The sequence below is a fragment of the Mobula hypostoma genome, chromosome 3 (genome assembly GCF_963921235.1).
Source record: "Mobula hypostoma chromosome 3, sMobHyp1.1, whole genome shotgun sequence".
Taxonomy (NCBI): domain Eukaryota; kingdom Metazoa; phylum Chordata; class Chondrichthyes; order Myliobatiformes; family Myliobatidae; genus Mobula; species Mobula hypostoma.
Window position 1 is genome coordinate 120218199 of NC_086099.1, and position 16286 is coordinate 120234484.

Genomic DNA, 16286 nt, shown 5'->3' on the forward strand with positions numbered 1-16286 from the left:
GGTCCTAACAGGCTTCCCCTTTATCCTCAAACTGTGGCCCCTCGTTCTGGACTTCCCCAACATCGGGAACAATCTTCCTGCATCAAGCCTGTCCAATCCCTTGAGGATTTTATACTTTTCAATAAGATCCCCCCTCAATCTTCTAAATTCCAACGAGTATAAGACTAGTCGATCCAGTCTTTCATCATATGAAAGTCCTGCCATCCCAGGAATCAATCTGGTGAACCTTCTTTGTACTCCCTCTATGGCAAAGATGTCTTTCCTCAGATTAGGGGACCAAAACTGCACACAATACTCCAGGTGTGGTCTCACCAAGGCCTTGTACAACTGCAGTAGTACCTCCCTGCTCCTGTACTCGAATCCTCTCGCTATAAATGCCAGCATACCATTTGCCTTTTTCACCGCCTGCTGTACCTGCATGCCCACTTTCAATGACTGGTGTATAATGACACCCAGGTCTCGTTGCATCTCCCCTTTTCCTAATCGGCCACCATTCAGATAATAATCTGTTTTCCTGTTTTTGCCACCAAAGCGGATAACCTCACATTTATCCACATTAAATTGCATCTGCCATGAATTTGTCCACTCACCTAACCTATCCAAGTCACCCTGCATCCTCTTAGCATCCTCCTCACAGCTAACACTGCCGCCCAGCTTTGTGTCATCCGCAAACTTGGAGATGCTGCATTTAATTCCCTCATCTAAGTCATTAATATATATTGTAAACAACTGGTAGACTGATGAACAGCTAACCTAGGGGCACGATTGGTGGACTCCGATTGGGAGTGCAGCAGTTTAAAGCAGACGCGTCAGGGCGGAAGTGATGACTGTCCATGTTACTGATACTTTTGTCTGATTAATGGTTATTAAGAAGGGTTTCTGCATGTCTAATGGGGTTAAACGCAAATTGTTACAGGAGACAAATGTGCTTGGATTCAGAGGGCCCAGGAGGATGACAGTGATTATCCCAGCGATGGACGAGAAGCAGGAACGCATCCCCTTCCGGCCACGTAACGTGAGTTAGATTGAAACACTGAAAATATCTGTTCTTGTAATCTTCAACATAATGGCTTCATTCAACCCTCAGTCAACAACGCTCTGAGATACAATAAATGCATAAAATCCTGTAAACACCCAGACAATCAGAACATAAGAACAACTTTTGCCCTGAAACATTAACTCCATTTCCCTCTCCACAGATGCTGATTGTCCTGTTGAGTGTTTCAAGTCTTTAATTCATAGATTTCCAACATCTGCTGTTCTTCAATTTTTGTTTGCTTTTATCGCTGGAAACTCTCCACCACTCTAAACTATCAACCTCCTCTTCTTCTCCCCAGAGGGTATTTCTTGTAATCTCAGTATGGATGCCCCTGCCAACCCCAAGTGTAAACCTCTGTGACCTCAGAGTGAAAGCTGCTGACTAATCCCAAGAGTAAACAGCCCATCTAAGAGTAAACTGGCTCCTCACCTTAAATGCCTCCTTTTCATGCCAGGGGAAATGCCTCTCCCCATTCTACAATAATCCTACCACCATGCCAAACAGAGTAAGTGATCTAACACAGCCCTTCACAAGAGCAGACCCCCGTCCTAGCATAACAAGAGAATACCCTGCACCAGTCAGACTGACATTCACCCGCCACTTCCAACACAATTAAACAATTACTCCCACTGTCCCACAGCCCTGCAGAGGGAATGAACTGTGTCCAATTCCCAGCACATCCCTGACCACTTGAACAACATTGGGTGTCAGTGGAAATTCCAAGCAGTCAAAGCAACTTTAAAATCTCAGAATGCCTGGCACAAGGTTCACATCCCATAAAGCTCTGCCAAGGTTGTAGAGGGCTTGGCAAGAATGGGGTGGCAATGTTATCCACTGACTGGACAAACTTGGGGTTCCTTCTAGGATAAGGATGGCCTGCTCGCCAGGTGGCAAAACAACAACACAGAGAACTTAATTGAGTTGCACAACAAGACCCCAGTGTGGAACGATGAGACGCAGTCCTACGTGTTGAACTTCCATGGGAGAGTGACTCACGCCTCGGTGAAGAACTTCCAGATTGTTCACGAGAATGACTGTGAGTTGTATTCCTGTTCTGAATGATGAAATACATGAAGCTTTGTCAATTGGGACCACTTATCTACCTCGTTTCCCAGGTTTAAGTATTTTCCCTTCTTAAAATTAAAGCAGGGTGTGTTTCCTTCTTTGTTTTAATTTGTCCCTCCATAAGTCATCCTTATAAGACCATAAGATGTAGGAGCAGAGTTAGGCCATTTGGCCCATTGAGTCTGCTCCACCATCCAATCATCAATCATCCTTCAATTTCCATGTGCCATTTCTTATCTAATGTATGCTATCTCCAAATAGCCTTTCACCTTTTCTATCTCCAAGTATCATTCACCATGACACTTTCCTTCTCTGCACGTAAAACTGCCCACATTCTCTTCCCCATCTCCATGGGGAAAGGCCCATGATCCTTTTCCTAACTCCATATACTATCGCCTCTGTTTCCTTCCCTATCTCTGTGTCCATCTCACATGTTCCTGCCCCCATCTTCATGTAAAACTCCCCACAAACTTTCCCTAATTCAATATACCATTCTCTGTTTCCTTCCCTATCTCTGTCTAATTCCATATGTTGAACATAATGCACATAACTCCTTCATCTCATTCAAAGTTCAAAGTAAATTTATTATTGAAGTACATACATGTCACCACATACAACACTGAGATTCATTTCCTTGCAGGCATACTCAATAAATCCATCATAGAAAAATAGCCATAATAGAATCAGTGAAAGACACACCAACTTGGGTGCGTGGTCGTTCATGATTATAAAGATTGTGATGCCCTGGAGCTGAGAAATGAGACACCTTATCAACTACTGTTTGCCAATTTGAAAATTGCCTTTTTATCTCTAGCCTTTGTCTTCTGTCTGTTGGTCTATCTTCAATTCTTACTAACTTGCCACAATGCCACAGCAGAAAGTGAATTTACTGCATAGCTCCAGTAACTAGGGTCAATCCTGACCTCCGGTGTGGTCTGTGTGAGGTTTACGCATCCACTCTGTGGCTGCTGGTGTTCTCCCAGGATCTCCAGTTTCTTCCCACATCTTAAAGGCACACTGTATATACCCCCTGGTATAGTGAGGGAATAGTTCAGAGGAGGCTAATTGAGGGAATGGTCTGATGGGAATCTTCTGAGAGCCGGCATTGACTCAATGGACCATATTTCTTCAGTAAATATGATAATATGTTGCATTCACATCAAAGAATCCCTCTATTATGTCCTGACTTCATGTGTGATACCTAGTCAAATATTGTTTGAAAGTCCAAGACATTTTGTCCACTTTACCTTTCCTGCAAGTTGCATCCTCAAGGAACTCTAAATAAGTTGTGAAATTTTATTCCCCTTTAGAAAAACCAAATGATCTTTACCTAATTTTGTCATCTTTGCTAAGTGTTCTATCTCTTTGAAAAATGGATTCTGATAGTCTCCTGAACAGAGATATTAGTTCCCTACTTTCTTACTTCCTACTTTCAATGACTAAAGATGCCACATCGACTGTTTTCCAATCCATTGAAACTTTTCCATCATCTAGGGAATTCTGGAAGGTGACAAAATTTCAGATATAGGCCATCAGGCCCAGATTTGTCTGTATTGATTCCCATTATTTTGTCCAATACTTTTTCTTTGATGATATTAATTGCTTTAAATTCCTTGCCTGAGTTTCCCAAAATGTTTAAGATGATTCAGTTTCTTGAAGCGTGAAGGTAGAAGGAAAAAATTAACATCTCCCCCATTTCCATTCCCCATTATTTATTCCCCTATCTTAGCTCCTATGGGACCAACATTTACTTTTGCTATAGTTCTCCTCCCTGTACTTCTTGTTAGTTTATGGCCAAGATTTACTTTCATTTCTTCCAACGTTTCAGATGACCATAGTGAAGATAGTGGTCAGACAGAGTGCAGTATTACTCTGGGACATAACTCATTCCTCACTGTATTATATCCCATCTCATATTACTTCACAAAGCTAAGATAGAAAGGTGACCCCCAACCGCCAACTCAATTCTCTTTCACTTGTGAAATTAGTCAGATGATCCAAGGTCTTATTCAAGTTCCACATAGCTTTACATTCTCCCCACATTTAAATCAGTTTAGCTTCAAGATGGAATAGAATGGGAAGGTATACTGGATGTTATCAGAATCCGTTCTGTGATCCAGCCAGATGGGACCTCTGCAACTGGCATGGGAAAGGGGATGGCATGGAGGAGAGGGAGAGGCCAGAGGTCGGCGTAGACTCGGCTAGGGGATATGCTCCCAGGCTGTGTCCCCAAGTACATCTTTGTCACAGGAGGATGTATTGGACTGACTTGATGTTGCTCTCATGGTCAAGTATTGTACTGAAAGATGCCAGCTATGACCACTTGGGGCTGAACATAACCATCCACAGTAACCTCTGTAAACATCAGTTATGGACAAGACATCCGCAGTAAACATCTGACCCTTCCCTTCTGGATAGGACAGCCTGCCAGACACAGAGTCAGAGAGTGATACAACATGGCAACAGGTCCTTCAGCCATGCAGACTACAGCATCCACCCTGCTAGTCCCAATTGCCCAACCTCCAAAGCCCCTCCCTTCATGATCCTATCTAAATGTTGTAATTGTACCCACCTCAACATCTTCCCCTGGTGGCTCATTCCAGGAACTCACTACCCGCTGTGTAAAGAAGTTGCCTCTTAGGTTTGTATTAAACCTCTCCCCTCTGATCTTGTCTCTGATCTCCTCAGACCCGTAAGAAAAACTATGACCATCCAACTTATCCACACCCCTTATGATTCTGTAAACCTCTATGAGGTCACCCCCTCACTGTTCTTTGCGAATGATAATGCCTTGTGAAATGGATGGGCTGCAGTGTACATTTCTGATGTGGTATTAGGGCTTACAAGGAATGAAAGGGAAGAAGATTGGGTGAATATTTCCTGGACACGTTGCTGTAGGCTCACTATCTCTCACCCCACCCCAGCTGTTCCAACACCTCCCTCTTTCCAGAACACTGCCTTCCAAAACCAAAATGACCAAGCTTGACCAGGCTTATAGTTCGTTAAATAAATGTTCAAATATGTAAAAGAAATACTCAAATGAAAGCTATAGATGATGATGTTTATGCTAGTACATTATAAGTTCAGAACTCCAGATAAGTAACTGAGATTCAGATCACACTGTGACATGTATAAGGTGTCAATACAGTGATTAATTTTAGAATAAATGGTAATGTGACAGTCACCATCACTGAACTGTGGTGAGAATCCATCTGCTTCACAGACGTGCCTCAGGGAAGCAAATCTGCTGCCTTTGCCTGAACGTGAGACTCGACTCACATTTGATTCGTAACTACGGGTCTGGGATAGTTTGGTAAGCTGTTCCGATCCAGCCCAATAAATGCTGGCTGTGTCAAAGAAAGCAACCTGCCAAGAGTTAATGAAACAAATCTTTTCATAACTTTAGTGACTTTTTAAAAATCTCCCGAATGCTGCTAACAGAACTATACAGGAAATGAACACTTACTTCCTGTAAACCCTGGAAGGTGTGCTGGCCTAGGAAGGGAGAGGGAATAAAGACAAGGAATACATATTCTTTTATATTTTCCTCCTTAAGGAGTGGTGGTGGCATTGGTTTTAAAGGTGAGGGACTAAATTAAGTATCCGGTGATTTAAAACAAGTCCCTCTTTCTGTATCTCTCATAGCTGACTACATAGTGATGCAGTTTGGACGTGTGGCTGACGATGCATTCACCATGGATTACAATTACCCGATTTGTGCAGTCCAGGCGTTTGCCATCGCTCTCTCCAGCTTTGATGGGAAACTAGCATGCGAATGATCAAAGACTTCCTGCTATGCTACCAGTGTGGAGCTGGAAACTGAAGTGTGCTTTACTTAATGTGCAAATCTAGTGTTAGACTAACGTACACGTGGTAAACTTGTGCGGGTTTTCCTGAGGATGCACCAGAACTATAGAAACATTTGACCTTGAGTAGCAACCACCTATGTAGCTGCAAAACCCTGTGTCGAAAATGGAGAGAATATGTTCAGAGTGGAGGACAGCACTTTCGAGTAGTAAAGTCATGTGTTTTACCACCTGAACACGCTGGGATTAGAGAAGTGAATGACATCTGTAGTTAATAGCACTATTTCCAATTTTCCTGTCTGCAGAAGAATGTGATAAAGATGTCTCTGATTATGTCAGGCTTACATATGTTTTATGCTGGGGCAATGACTTTCTTATTCGGAAGGCTGAAAGTCTGAGGGGATATTCAGCCAAGATCGGTGCATTCACAAAGAGATTCGTCATGCTCTGTTGCGATGTAGCACTGCATAGACCTGCGGAAACACATTAAACAGTCCGATGTATCATAACCACAGTTTCACATCAACTGGCAGACCCACCACCCCCAGCATCCTGACCCCTTCAATACACGGAGGCATTCCAGACGGTTTCCGCTTTCCTCCACAGATGCTGCCTGACCAATGTTTTCTGCTCTTAAGCAAAAATAAAATATATGCTGCATTTTATAGAGCAAGACACACAAAATCCTGGAGGAACTTTGCATGCCGGTCAGCATCTATAGAGAAGAATAAACAGTCAACATTTTGGGTTGAGACCCTTCATCAGGACTCTGATAAAGTCCTGAGGAAGGGTCATTAGTTAGGAGTGTTACTCTGCATTTCCAGCATCTGCAGATTCTTTTGTGTTACATATTTTATGGATTACTGATCTTCCCTGTTCCATGGACCAAGAAACTTCATTCGGCTGAATTTGAAAAATTTATTGATGACCAACATCACATTTCTGGCAACACTGGAGACCCCTTCAAAGTAAGAAAGGAAAGCTGGCACTGAAAAGTTGACACATTTTGGGAGAATTAGTAAGAATGGGACACACATGGTGAATGGTAGGACTCAGGAACCTCAGTGTAAATGTACAAGTTCAAGGATCTTCGAAGGTGATGGCACGGGTAGACAGGATGATAAAGAAACTGGACACTTGACTTCATTAGTTGAAAAAAAGAAAGTAAGAGCTGGCAGATTATGGCAAAACTTTATAAAGTATTGTATAGGTCAGTTAATATTTCAAGGCAATAACTTCTGCCCCATCTGTTTAAGAAATTCCTCCTAGAATTCACATGAGATTGAGTTTAAGCCATTGCACCAATTGACCATTTCAAGCTACACAGTGGGAAGAAGCTAATGAAGCTTTCTCAGTAGGAGAAGATAATTATGCTCAGCTTCAGTAATCTATGTGGTCTCACATTTCCCTGCAATTCTGACCAATGCTCCTTTACCCAGACATATCGTTCTCCATTCCATGTGTAAAAGAAGGCATGCAGTGCACGCACAACTGCTAGAGCTGGTTCATTTTACCAAGTGATCTGGGTCACCTTTCTCAGCCACTTGTAGGAATCCCACCTCTCAAGAGAGGTATCAGAAATATAGTAAAAACAAACCAGACAGGACAGAGTACAAGGAAGGGAAATATTTTCACATTGTAGATCATACATAGCCATTGCCAGAATAACAGGGAGGCTATGACATCAATCAGATTGTTTTGTAATCATGAGCTCTGCTGCAGTGACACGTTACAAGCGAAAAGCACTCTCACTTTGCAGCAGCAACTAAGGTTTTCCTTAAGTGCGCAAACGATGAAATACATATTCACAATCTTTCTGGCCATTACATTGCAAGGTAGACAGCAATGCTAGCAGCTGCCACATGACTGACACTTACCTCTGCACAATGAAGAATATTGCATGCTAAATGAGAAAGTCCTACACAACACAATAGTGTCACTTATAACTAGAGAAAGTTATATAGGTTGAGTACCCCTTATCTGAAATGCCTGGGGCCAAAAGTGTTTCAGATTTTGGACTTTTTCAGAGTTTGGAGTATATAATGAGATAGCTTGGGATCATTATAATTTCAGGCTCTGAATTTATGTGCTACTGGTAAGCAGTCTGTCCCCACTTGTTCATCACACATATTGAAGAATAACAAACAAATGGCAGACTTTCAGTCTCCACCTACAATGCCATGTTTTGATTAAAAGGTTAAAGTATACGGTATTTATATTTTTTAAGGTTTATGTAAGATATGAAAACAATTGTAGACTTGTTCTGGTGTTAGATCTTCATCAGCGACAAACTTGGAAAACTCATCAATAAATTTCTCTGCTGATTGGTGATCCGCAGACACTTTAAAAATTTAATGCCATACCTTTTCTTAAATTTCTGCAACCAGCCTGCTGAATATTCACCATTACCTTCAAATTTCAGTTTGTCTTGATTGATCTTTGCTTGTGTCAAGATCAGCATACCATTAAGTAGCATATGTTCACTACAAAGCTGACAAATCCACTCTTTCAAAACACAACCGAGATCTTCATTTTTTGCTTTATGCGGTGTTTTTCCATTTTTCATTATTGTGTGTGTGAAGTCATTTCTCAGAACGGTCTGAGGTATGGAGAGACATGTGCATCACCTGGGAACCTTCCCGGCGCCTTGCGGAATTTTCCATTTCTAACGTCAGGTCAGTGCCCAGAAAATTTTCAGATTTCGGGAGTTTACGGATTTTGGACTCTTGGAAAAGGAATACTCAAACTGTATAAGTAAACACAAAATGAGTAAATGTTATTAAAGGAGCCAGCTTTTAGGTCAGTTTTGATGTCTGGTTCTATATCAAGATGGTCTCTCTTTAATTGGAGTCCAGCTACTGAAACACTCACGGTCATTTTGAATCCAGCTAGATGTTCCCTAACACCCAGGAGATGTTTGTGTTCAGATTCTAACTGCTGCTTGGACTAAGTTGTCTCATCTGCCCCATAGTACCTGAAGATTGTGGTAGGAAGTCAATTGGTCCCCATGAAATGGAGAGGGGCAGAGAGGAACAGGGAGGTAGTATCATTGGCTGAGGACCAAGTGCTAGTAAATTAAATACGTACGTGATGGCCAGACCAGCAGAGACATGGTGAACAGGAGGGACTCTTTCTGTAGTGGATGACTCTTGGACTCCAGCACTCGATGTGCTTACTCTGCAGAGCAGAACCATTTCCCAGGACAGGCGATGATGCGACTACTTGGTGACATACAGTCTGCTCTCTCATTGGTTCAGCCTCCAGACTTGGAGCTGAGCCAACACAGAGACCCCGAATCACCGGAGTCTAGTAGCATCATAGGATTATTGTGTTACCATACGCACCCGACCTCGCCGGCCTTTAGATGCTCCAGCTCTGTGGATCATGAATAGCTGGCATGGTCCCTTTAATTGGTAGCCATGTTGTGGATATTGAAGAAAACCTTAACTCGAGCTCGGAGCTCATTCATCAGCTCAACCTTGGTTCAGTCCGAGGTTGTGCTAAGGATTTCTGTCTGGTTTGGATTCTCATCTAGTCTCATCATGTTCACATCTAGCATCTAGTCGAGAATCCTGTTCTCGTCTCAGAGTCTGAATCCTAGTCTCGGATACTCCAGCACCTGGATTCTTGCCATCGTCGCCAGGTCTCCCATCACCCATTGAGACCTGAGCACAGAGACAAGCCCTTAGTCCATCACATCCATGCCAAGAATTTTGATGTCTACACTAATCCTATTTGCCCACAGTAGAGCCAGGCCTCTTAAACAATAATTCCACCATCACCTCCTGATGTCAATCACTCTATATGTAAAAACACTTTAAGCTATTCCTCAAGCTATGTCATTTGTTCATTTAGAATATTTTTCCCAATGCACAATCTGCTAAGACATCAAATTTCTTAAATCATTTGACATCAAGCCAGAAGGTAAGAAAATGTATCTGACAAATGAAACTGGTTGTCTGTACTGAGTTTGCAAAATGGCCAATTACAAATGGATTTTGATGTAGGGTAAGGAATTTAAACTAAGGATGCACAATATCTGGTCCACGTTGGCTTTTCTCTACTCCTCAGGGTCAGTGCCCTGCACAGTCTGAGGACTCTGGTCACAACGGTGTGAGTGAGTGGAAGCCAGGTGGAAGGGTGCCCGTACATGTCACAGCACTGAATATGTAGGAGAGCGACCTGCTCGTGTGTGCCTTCTCTCTGCTCAGGTATTGGAGCTATGTACTGAGGTGCTGCATCTCCCTCTTCCCAGATAACAACTGAATGCTCTGCTTGCGTCTGTAGATCCACAGGTCACATCCTGTGTCCACTCAGATCAACAACATGTCTCGCTGCTCCTTGAGCAAAGTAATCAGTGGCATCCCGCAGCTCACTGAAGGCGTCAAGCTGCTCCCAAGGAGCTTCATGCTGCTTCCTCGGAGCTGAGGCCAAATGTCATTGGGCCAGAGTGAGTCTTATTCCACCCCATGACACACATTCCCAAGAAATCACTAAGAGTTGTGAACACAGCCCTGTCTATCATGAAAACCAGGCTTCCTTCTACCAACTCCATCTAAATTTACTGCTGACTCAGGAAAATCAGTCACCATAATCCAGGACCCCTCTCAGCCCAGATGTTCTCTCTTCTCACTTCTTCCATGAGGCAGAGATACAAAAGCTTAAGTGCACGTACCACCACGCTCAAGGACTGCTTCCATCCCACTGAATTCAGACCGCCAAGCAGACCTCTCGTTCACTGAATGATGAACTCCTGCATTCTCGATCTGCTTCCTATTGCCCTTGTAATCTACTGGTCTAGCTGCACTGCACTTTCTCCGTACTCAAAAGGGCTTGATAGAATAAATGTGGAGAGCATGTTTCCTATGGTGGGGGAGCCTAAGGCCAGAGGATACAGAATAGAGGGATGTCCATTTAGACCAGAGATGAGGAGGAATTTCTTTAGCCAGGGGGTGGTGAATCTCTAGAATTCATTGCCACAGATGGCTGTGGAGGCCAAGTCATTTGGTATACTTAAGGCAGAGGTTGATAGATTCTTGATTAGTCAGGGCATGAAGGGATACTGGGAGAAGGCAAGAGATTGAGGCTGAGAGGGAAATGGATCAGCCATGATGAAATCATGGAGCAGACTCGATGGGCCAAATGGCCTAATTCTGCTCCTATATGTTACAGTTTTATGTAACTGCAACACAGTACTCTGCATTTACAAAACCTTGTCACCATCTCTCAGTATACGTGACAAGGGCACTTTATAACTCCTGTTCTCAATATTATTTTTTATTTGCACAGTTTGTCTTCTTTTGCATATTGGTTGTCAGTTTATGTATAGTTACTTTTGTATTTATTTCTTCCTTGTAAACGTCAGTGAGAAAATGAGTCTCGGGATTGTACATGGTAACATTTACATACTACAAACTTTAAAAGCGATATCAACACCCTCCAACTAACTTTGCTCATCCCTCCTGGTTCCTGTTTCAAGTAGGGATTCAGGATCATCATCACTGTCATTATCACCACTCTTATCTTCCCATGGTTTGCACAATTGCTTTACATCACCAGCTGCAAGATCGGGATCCAACTCCCGCCGCTGACCATCAGGAGTTTACACGTTCTCCCCTGACCACAGGGGTTTTCATTTAGTAATGCATGCATCAAGAAATGAAACATTATTTCCTCCGGTGTGATATCACAAAACACAGGACAGACCAAGACTGACAAAACCACATAATTATAACATATAGTTACAACAGAGCAACAATATCATAACTTGATGAAGAAGTCCATGAGCACAGTAAAGTTCAAAGTCTCTCAAATGTCCCACATCTCACGCAGATGGGAGACGGAAGAAAAACTCTCCCTGCCATGCCGACCACAGTCTGACTCTGAGTCATCCGAAAACTTCGAGCTCTGATCAGCTCTCCGACACCGAGTACTGAGCGCCATTTCTGTCCGAACGATTCCACCTCCTTCTCTGTTGCCAAAAGCAGGCAAGGCCAGGGATTTTGAGGCCTACCTTCCGAAAGATTACCGACCACACAGTAATGACAGCAGCGAATGGGCATTTCAGAAATTTCTCCAGATGTTCCTCTGTGCTTTCACATCTATTCTCCATTGAATCAGAATTGTCCACGGCCCCTATTTAACAGATACGATATCATTTTTCACCGGAGGGCTGTGCACATACAGGCCTGCCGCCATCTTCTCCTCTCACTTCCTGGCTCAGTGTTGGCCCAGAAACAGGTGAGTTGAGACAAGAAAATGTCACTGGGGGGAAATTGTTGAGCTTAGTGGCAGCACAGATTTGAGAAGACTGAGAGTGTGTACAGTCTTGGTCACCCTGTTTATGGGAAAGATGTTGCAACCTGGAGAGAGTGCAGAAGAGATTTACGAGAATGGTGACTGGACTAGAGGGCCTGAACTACAGGCAGAAGATGGCCACGCAGAATCTTTTCCCTTGAGTGCAGGAGTACAAAAGGTGACCTCATGGAAGTCTATAAAATCATGAGGGGTATGGATAAAGTGAATGGTCATAGTCTTTTTCCCAGAGCTGGGGAGTCTAAAACTAAAGGGAGGGGAGAGTAATGGGCTGAACGTGAGAAGTTGTAAGTAGCGGGAAACATGCTGCGGTTGAAGAGCCTGTCTCTGTGCTGTATTACACTATGACCCTGTGTGTCACCATCCTTAACTCCCTTTACACCCATGACTGTGCTGCCACACACAGCTCCAATCTGCTGATCAGATTTGCAGATGACTCGACTTTGGTCAGCCTTATTTCTAGTGGTGATGAGACAGCCTGCAGAGGAGATGTTGACACCCTACGGAGAAGGGGTTGACACCCTGACACAGTGTAGCCAAGGTCCAAAAACCAAAAGAGCTGATTGTGAGTTACAGGAGGAACAGAGACAGACTCGGCCCTATCAACATCAATGGGCCTGCAGTTGAGAGGGTGAGTAGCTTCAAATTCCTCGGTATACACATCACTGGTGATCTCACCTGGACTGTACACACCGGCTTTGTAGCAAAAAAAGCTCAACAGCGTCTCTTCCACCTCAGGTGACTGAAGAAGTTCAGCATGAGTCCCCAGCTCCTCTAGACCTTCTACAGGGCACCATTGACAGCATCCTGACTGGCCGTATCACCGCCTGGTACAGGAACTGTGCCAACCTTGATCACTGGGCACTGCAGAGAGTGGTACGGACAGCCCAGAACATCTGTGGATGTGAATTTCCCTCCATTGATGACATTTATAGCAGCAGGTGTGTAACGAAGGCCCAGAAGATCATTGGGGACACCAGTCACCCCAACTGTGGTAAACCATGTATATATATATGTTCTAACTGAGTTACCTGTCTGGACACACTCCTCTGCCGACTGCTCCTGTGGCTCCTTCCACAGACCCCTGAATAAAGGCAATTGTGTCACTGCTCCTCCCTCAGACCAGGACAGATACTCAGCATGGACGTTGGTCCATTTACTGTTAATAAAAGCCTTACAGTATTTACTCCCAGACTTTAGGAGTAATTGATAGTGCATCAATTTTATTAACAGTAATTTTAAGCATGGAACACGTCCTGAGACTCGACAAGCTAGACCTCGACCCGCAAACACCGGAAGCCGGAAACGCTTTCGAACTCTGGCTGGCCTGCTTCGAATCATACCTGGAGGAGATTGAAGTGACCGAGCCCACCGCGGAGTGCAGAGTTCTCCTCTCCAGGGTCAGTCCACGGGTCTGCTCAATGATTAGAGACCAGCCAAGCTATGACGGTGCGATGAGCGCCCTCAGAAGACAATACCTGAGGCTGGTAAACACCGTCTATGCACGACATCGCTTAGTGACACGGCAGCAGCGGCCCGGAGAGTCGAGCGCTGAGTTCGTTCGGGCCCTACAGACACTCGTGGGGGCCTGCGACTGCCAGGGGCTGACGGCTGAAGAGCATGCGGAGTTCCTAGTAAGAGACGCCTTCATCATGGGGACCAGGTCAGTGTATGTGCACCAGCGGCTGCTAGAACACGCCGATCTTACCTTACTTTCGGCAACTGAGCTGGCCAACACGCTGGAGGCCGCTCTCCGCAACTCTGACACTCTCCAGGCACGCAATCTCCTGATGGCCTCGTGGACGCCGCAGACCCCACAACCCACCGGTGAGTCAACCATGGCTACTGCCAGTTGCGAGCCCGCGAATTGCTAATTCTGCGGACTTGATAAGCACCCCCGGAAATGCTGCCTGGCCCAAGAAGCTACCTGCTCCAGCTGTGGAAAGAAGGGCCACTTCGCCAAGGCCTGTAAGTCCAAACCACAAGCGGGATCGAGCAGCGCCGCGTGCGAGGCATGGGGGTTTCCATCTTGCCTGCATGCCTACACCATGTGCGAGACATGGTGTCGGCCATCTTGGTTGGCACCACCTCGCACCGCCTACGACCCCCACAGGTGCTCACCAGGCACCTCACCGTGCCGGACCAAGACGGCGACTCAACTCTGGCCTCCGTGACCCTCAACCAAAGCGCTCCCCACCAGCTTGCAAGGTCAATGATGGACATCCTGGTGGAGGGGCGCAGGACAAGCTGCCTGTTTGACACGGGCAGCACAGAGAGTTTTATCCACCCGGACACGGTGCAGCATTGCGGACTCACGATACGGCCGGTAAGTCAGAGGGTCGCCATGGCTTCCGGGTCACATACAACAGACATCTGGGGGGGGGGGGGCGGTTGTGTAGCGACGCTAGTGGTGCAGGGCACAGAATATCGAGACTTAAATTACTGGTCATGCCTCGACTGTGTGCCCCTGTGGTATTGGGGCTCGACTTCCAGAGCCACCTGAAAAGCGTGACAATGGAGTATGATGGGCCCCTCCCACCAATCACTGCCGTAAATCCCCAGATTTGTAGGGATACGTCACATACCCCGCTACTGACCACACACACACACCGACCCGCGCATCCCACCCAACACCATGCCAACAGCCGCACTACCGACACCACTTGCGGCCTCTCCACCCTCAGGATCCCTCCCCCACCGCTGTTCGCCAACCTGACCCCCGACTGTAAACCAGTGGCAACTAAAAGCTGGAGGTACAGCGCGGGGGACAGAGCTTTCATTAAGTCGGAGGTGCAGCGGCTGCTCAGGGAGGGGGTCATTGAGGCAAGCACAAGTCCTTGGAGGGCGCAGGTGGTGGTTGTTCGGAACGGGGAGAAGAATAGGATGGTCGTGGACTATAGCCAGACCATCAATAGGTTCACGCAGCTCGACGCGTACCCTCTACCCCGCATCGCGGATATGGTCAATCAGATAGCACAGTACAAGGTGTACTCGACCATAGACCTAAAATCCGCTTACCATCAGCTCCCCATCCGCTGGGAGGACCGCCCTTACCCCGTCTTCGAGGCGGACGGCAGGCTTTATCACTTCCTGCGCGTCCCCTTCGGTGTCACGAATGGTGTATCTGTCTTCCAGAGGGGAATGGACCGGATGGTGGACCAGTGCCAACTGAAGGCCAGGTTCCCATATCTGGATAACATCACCATCTGTGGTCACGACTGGCTGGATCATGACAACAACCTCCAAAAATTTCTCCAAGCGGCCAAAGTTTTCAATCTCACCTATAACAAGGATAAGTGTGTGTTCGGGATCACCTGACTTGCTATCCTTGGGTGTGTCATGGAGAATGGAGTCATTGGCCCTGACCCTGACCGTATTCACCCCCTGTTGGAACTCCCTCTTCCCAACACCCTCAGAGCCCTCAAAAGGTGCCTGGGCTTCTTTTCATATTACACCCAATGGGTCTCTAACTACGCAGACAAGGCCCGCCCCCTGGTCAAGTCCACCACATTCCCCCTCTCAGCCGAGGCCCGCGTGGTCTTCAGCCGCATAAAAGGGGACATAGCCAAAGGAGCAATGCATGCGGTGGATGAGGCCATTCCCTTCCAAGTAGAGAGTGACGCCTCCGACTTTGCGCTGGCTGCTACCCTCAACCAGGCCGGAAGACCGGTGGCGTTCTTCTCCCGTACCCTTCAAGGCCCTGAAATTCGGCACTCCGCGGTGGAGAAAGAGGCCCAGGTCGTAGTGGAAGCTATTAGGCACTGGAGGCACTATCTTGCCGGCAAAAGGTTCACCCTGCTAACTGACCAGCGCTCAGTCGCATTCATGTTTAATAATCAGCAGCGGAGCAAAATCAAAAACGATAAAATTCTGAGGTGGAGAATCGAACTCTCCACCTACAACTATGACATCATGTACAGGCCTGGGAAGCTCAACGAGCCCTCCGATGCCCTATCCCGGGGAACGTGCGCCAGCGCGCAGATCGACCGGCTATACGCCCTACATGTAGATCTTTGCCACCCGGGGATCACCCGGCTTTTCCACTTCGTGAAAGCTCGGAA

At 45.9% G+C, this 16286-nt stretch overlaps 1 protein-coding gene across 1 annotated transcript in view; it reads left to right on the forward strand.

The window, feature by feature from the left end:
• LOC134344222 (tubby-related protein 1-like) overlaps positions 1 to 8241 on the forward strand; it is a 110023-nt gene extending 101782 nt beyond the window's left edge. The window contains exons 12-14 of the mRNA XM_063043657.1: positions 917 to 1015; positions 1904 to 2075; positions 5750 to 8241. Coding sequence (XP_062899727.1) covers positions 917 to 1015; positions 1904 to 2075; positions 5750 to 5883 — 405 coding nt within the window. The 3' untranslated portion in view covers positions 5884 to 8241. The remainder of the gene's footprint in view (positions 1 to 916; positions 1016 to 1903; positions 2076 to 5749) is intronic.
• The last annotated feature ends 8045 nt before the right edge of the window (positions 8242 to 16286 follow it).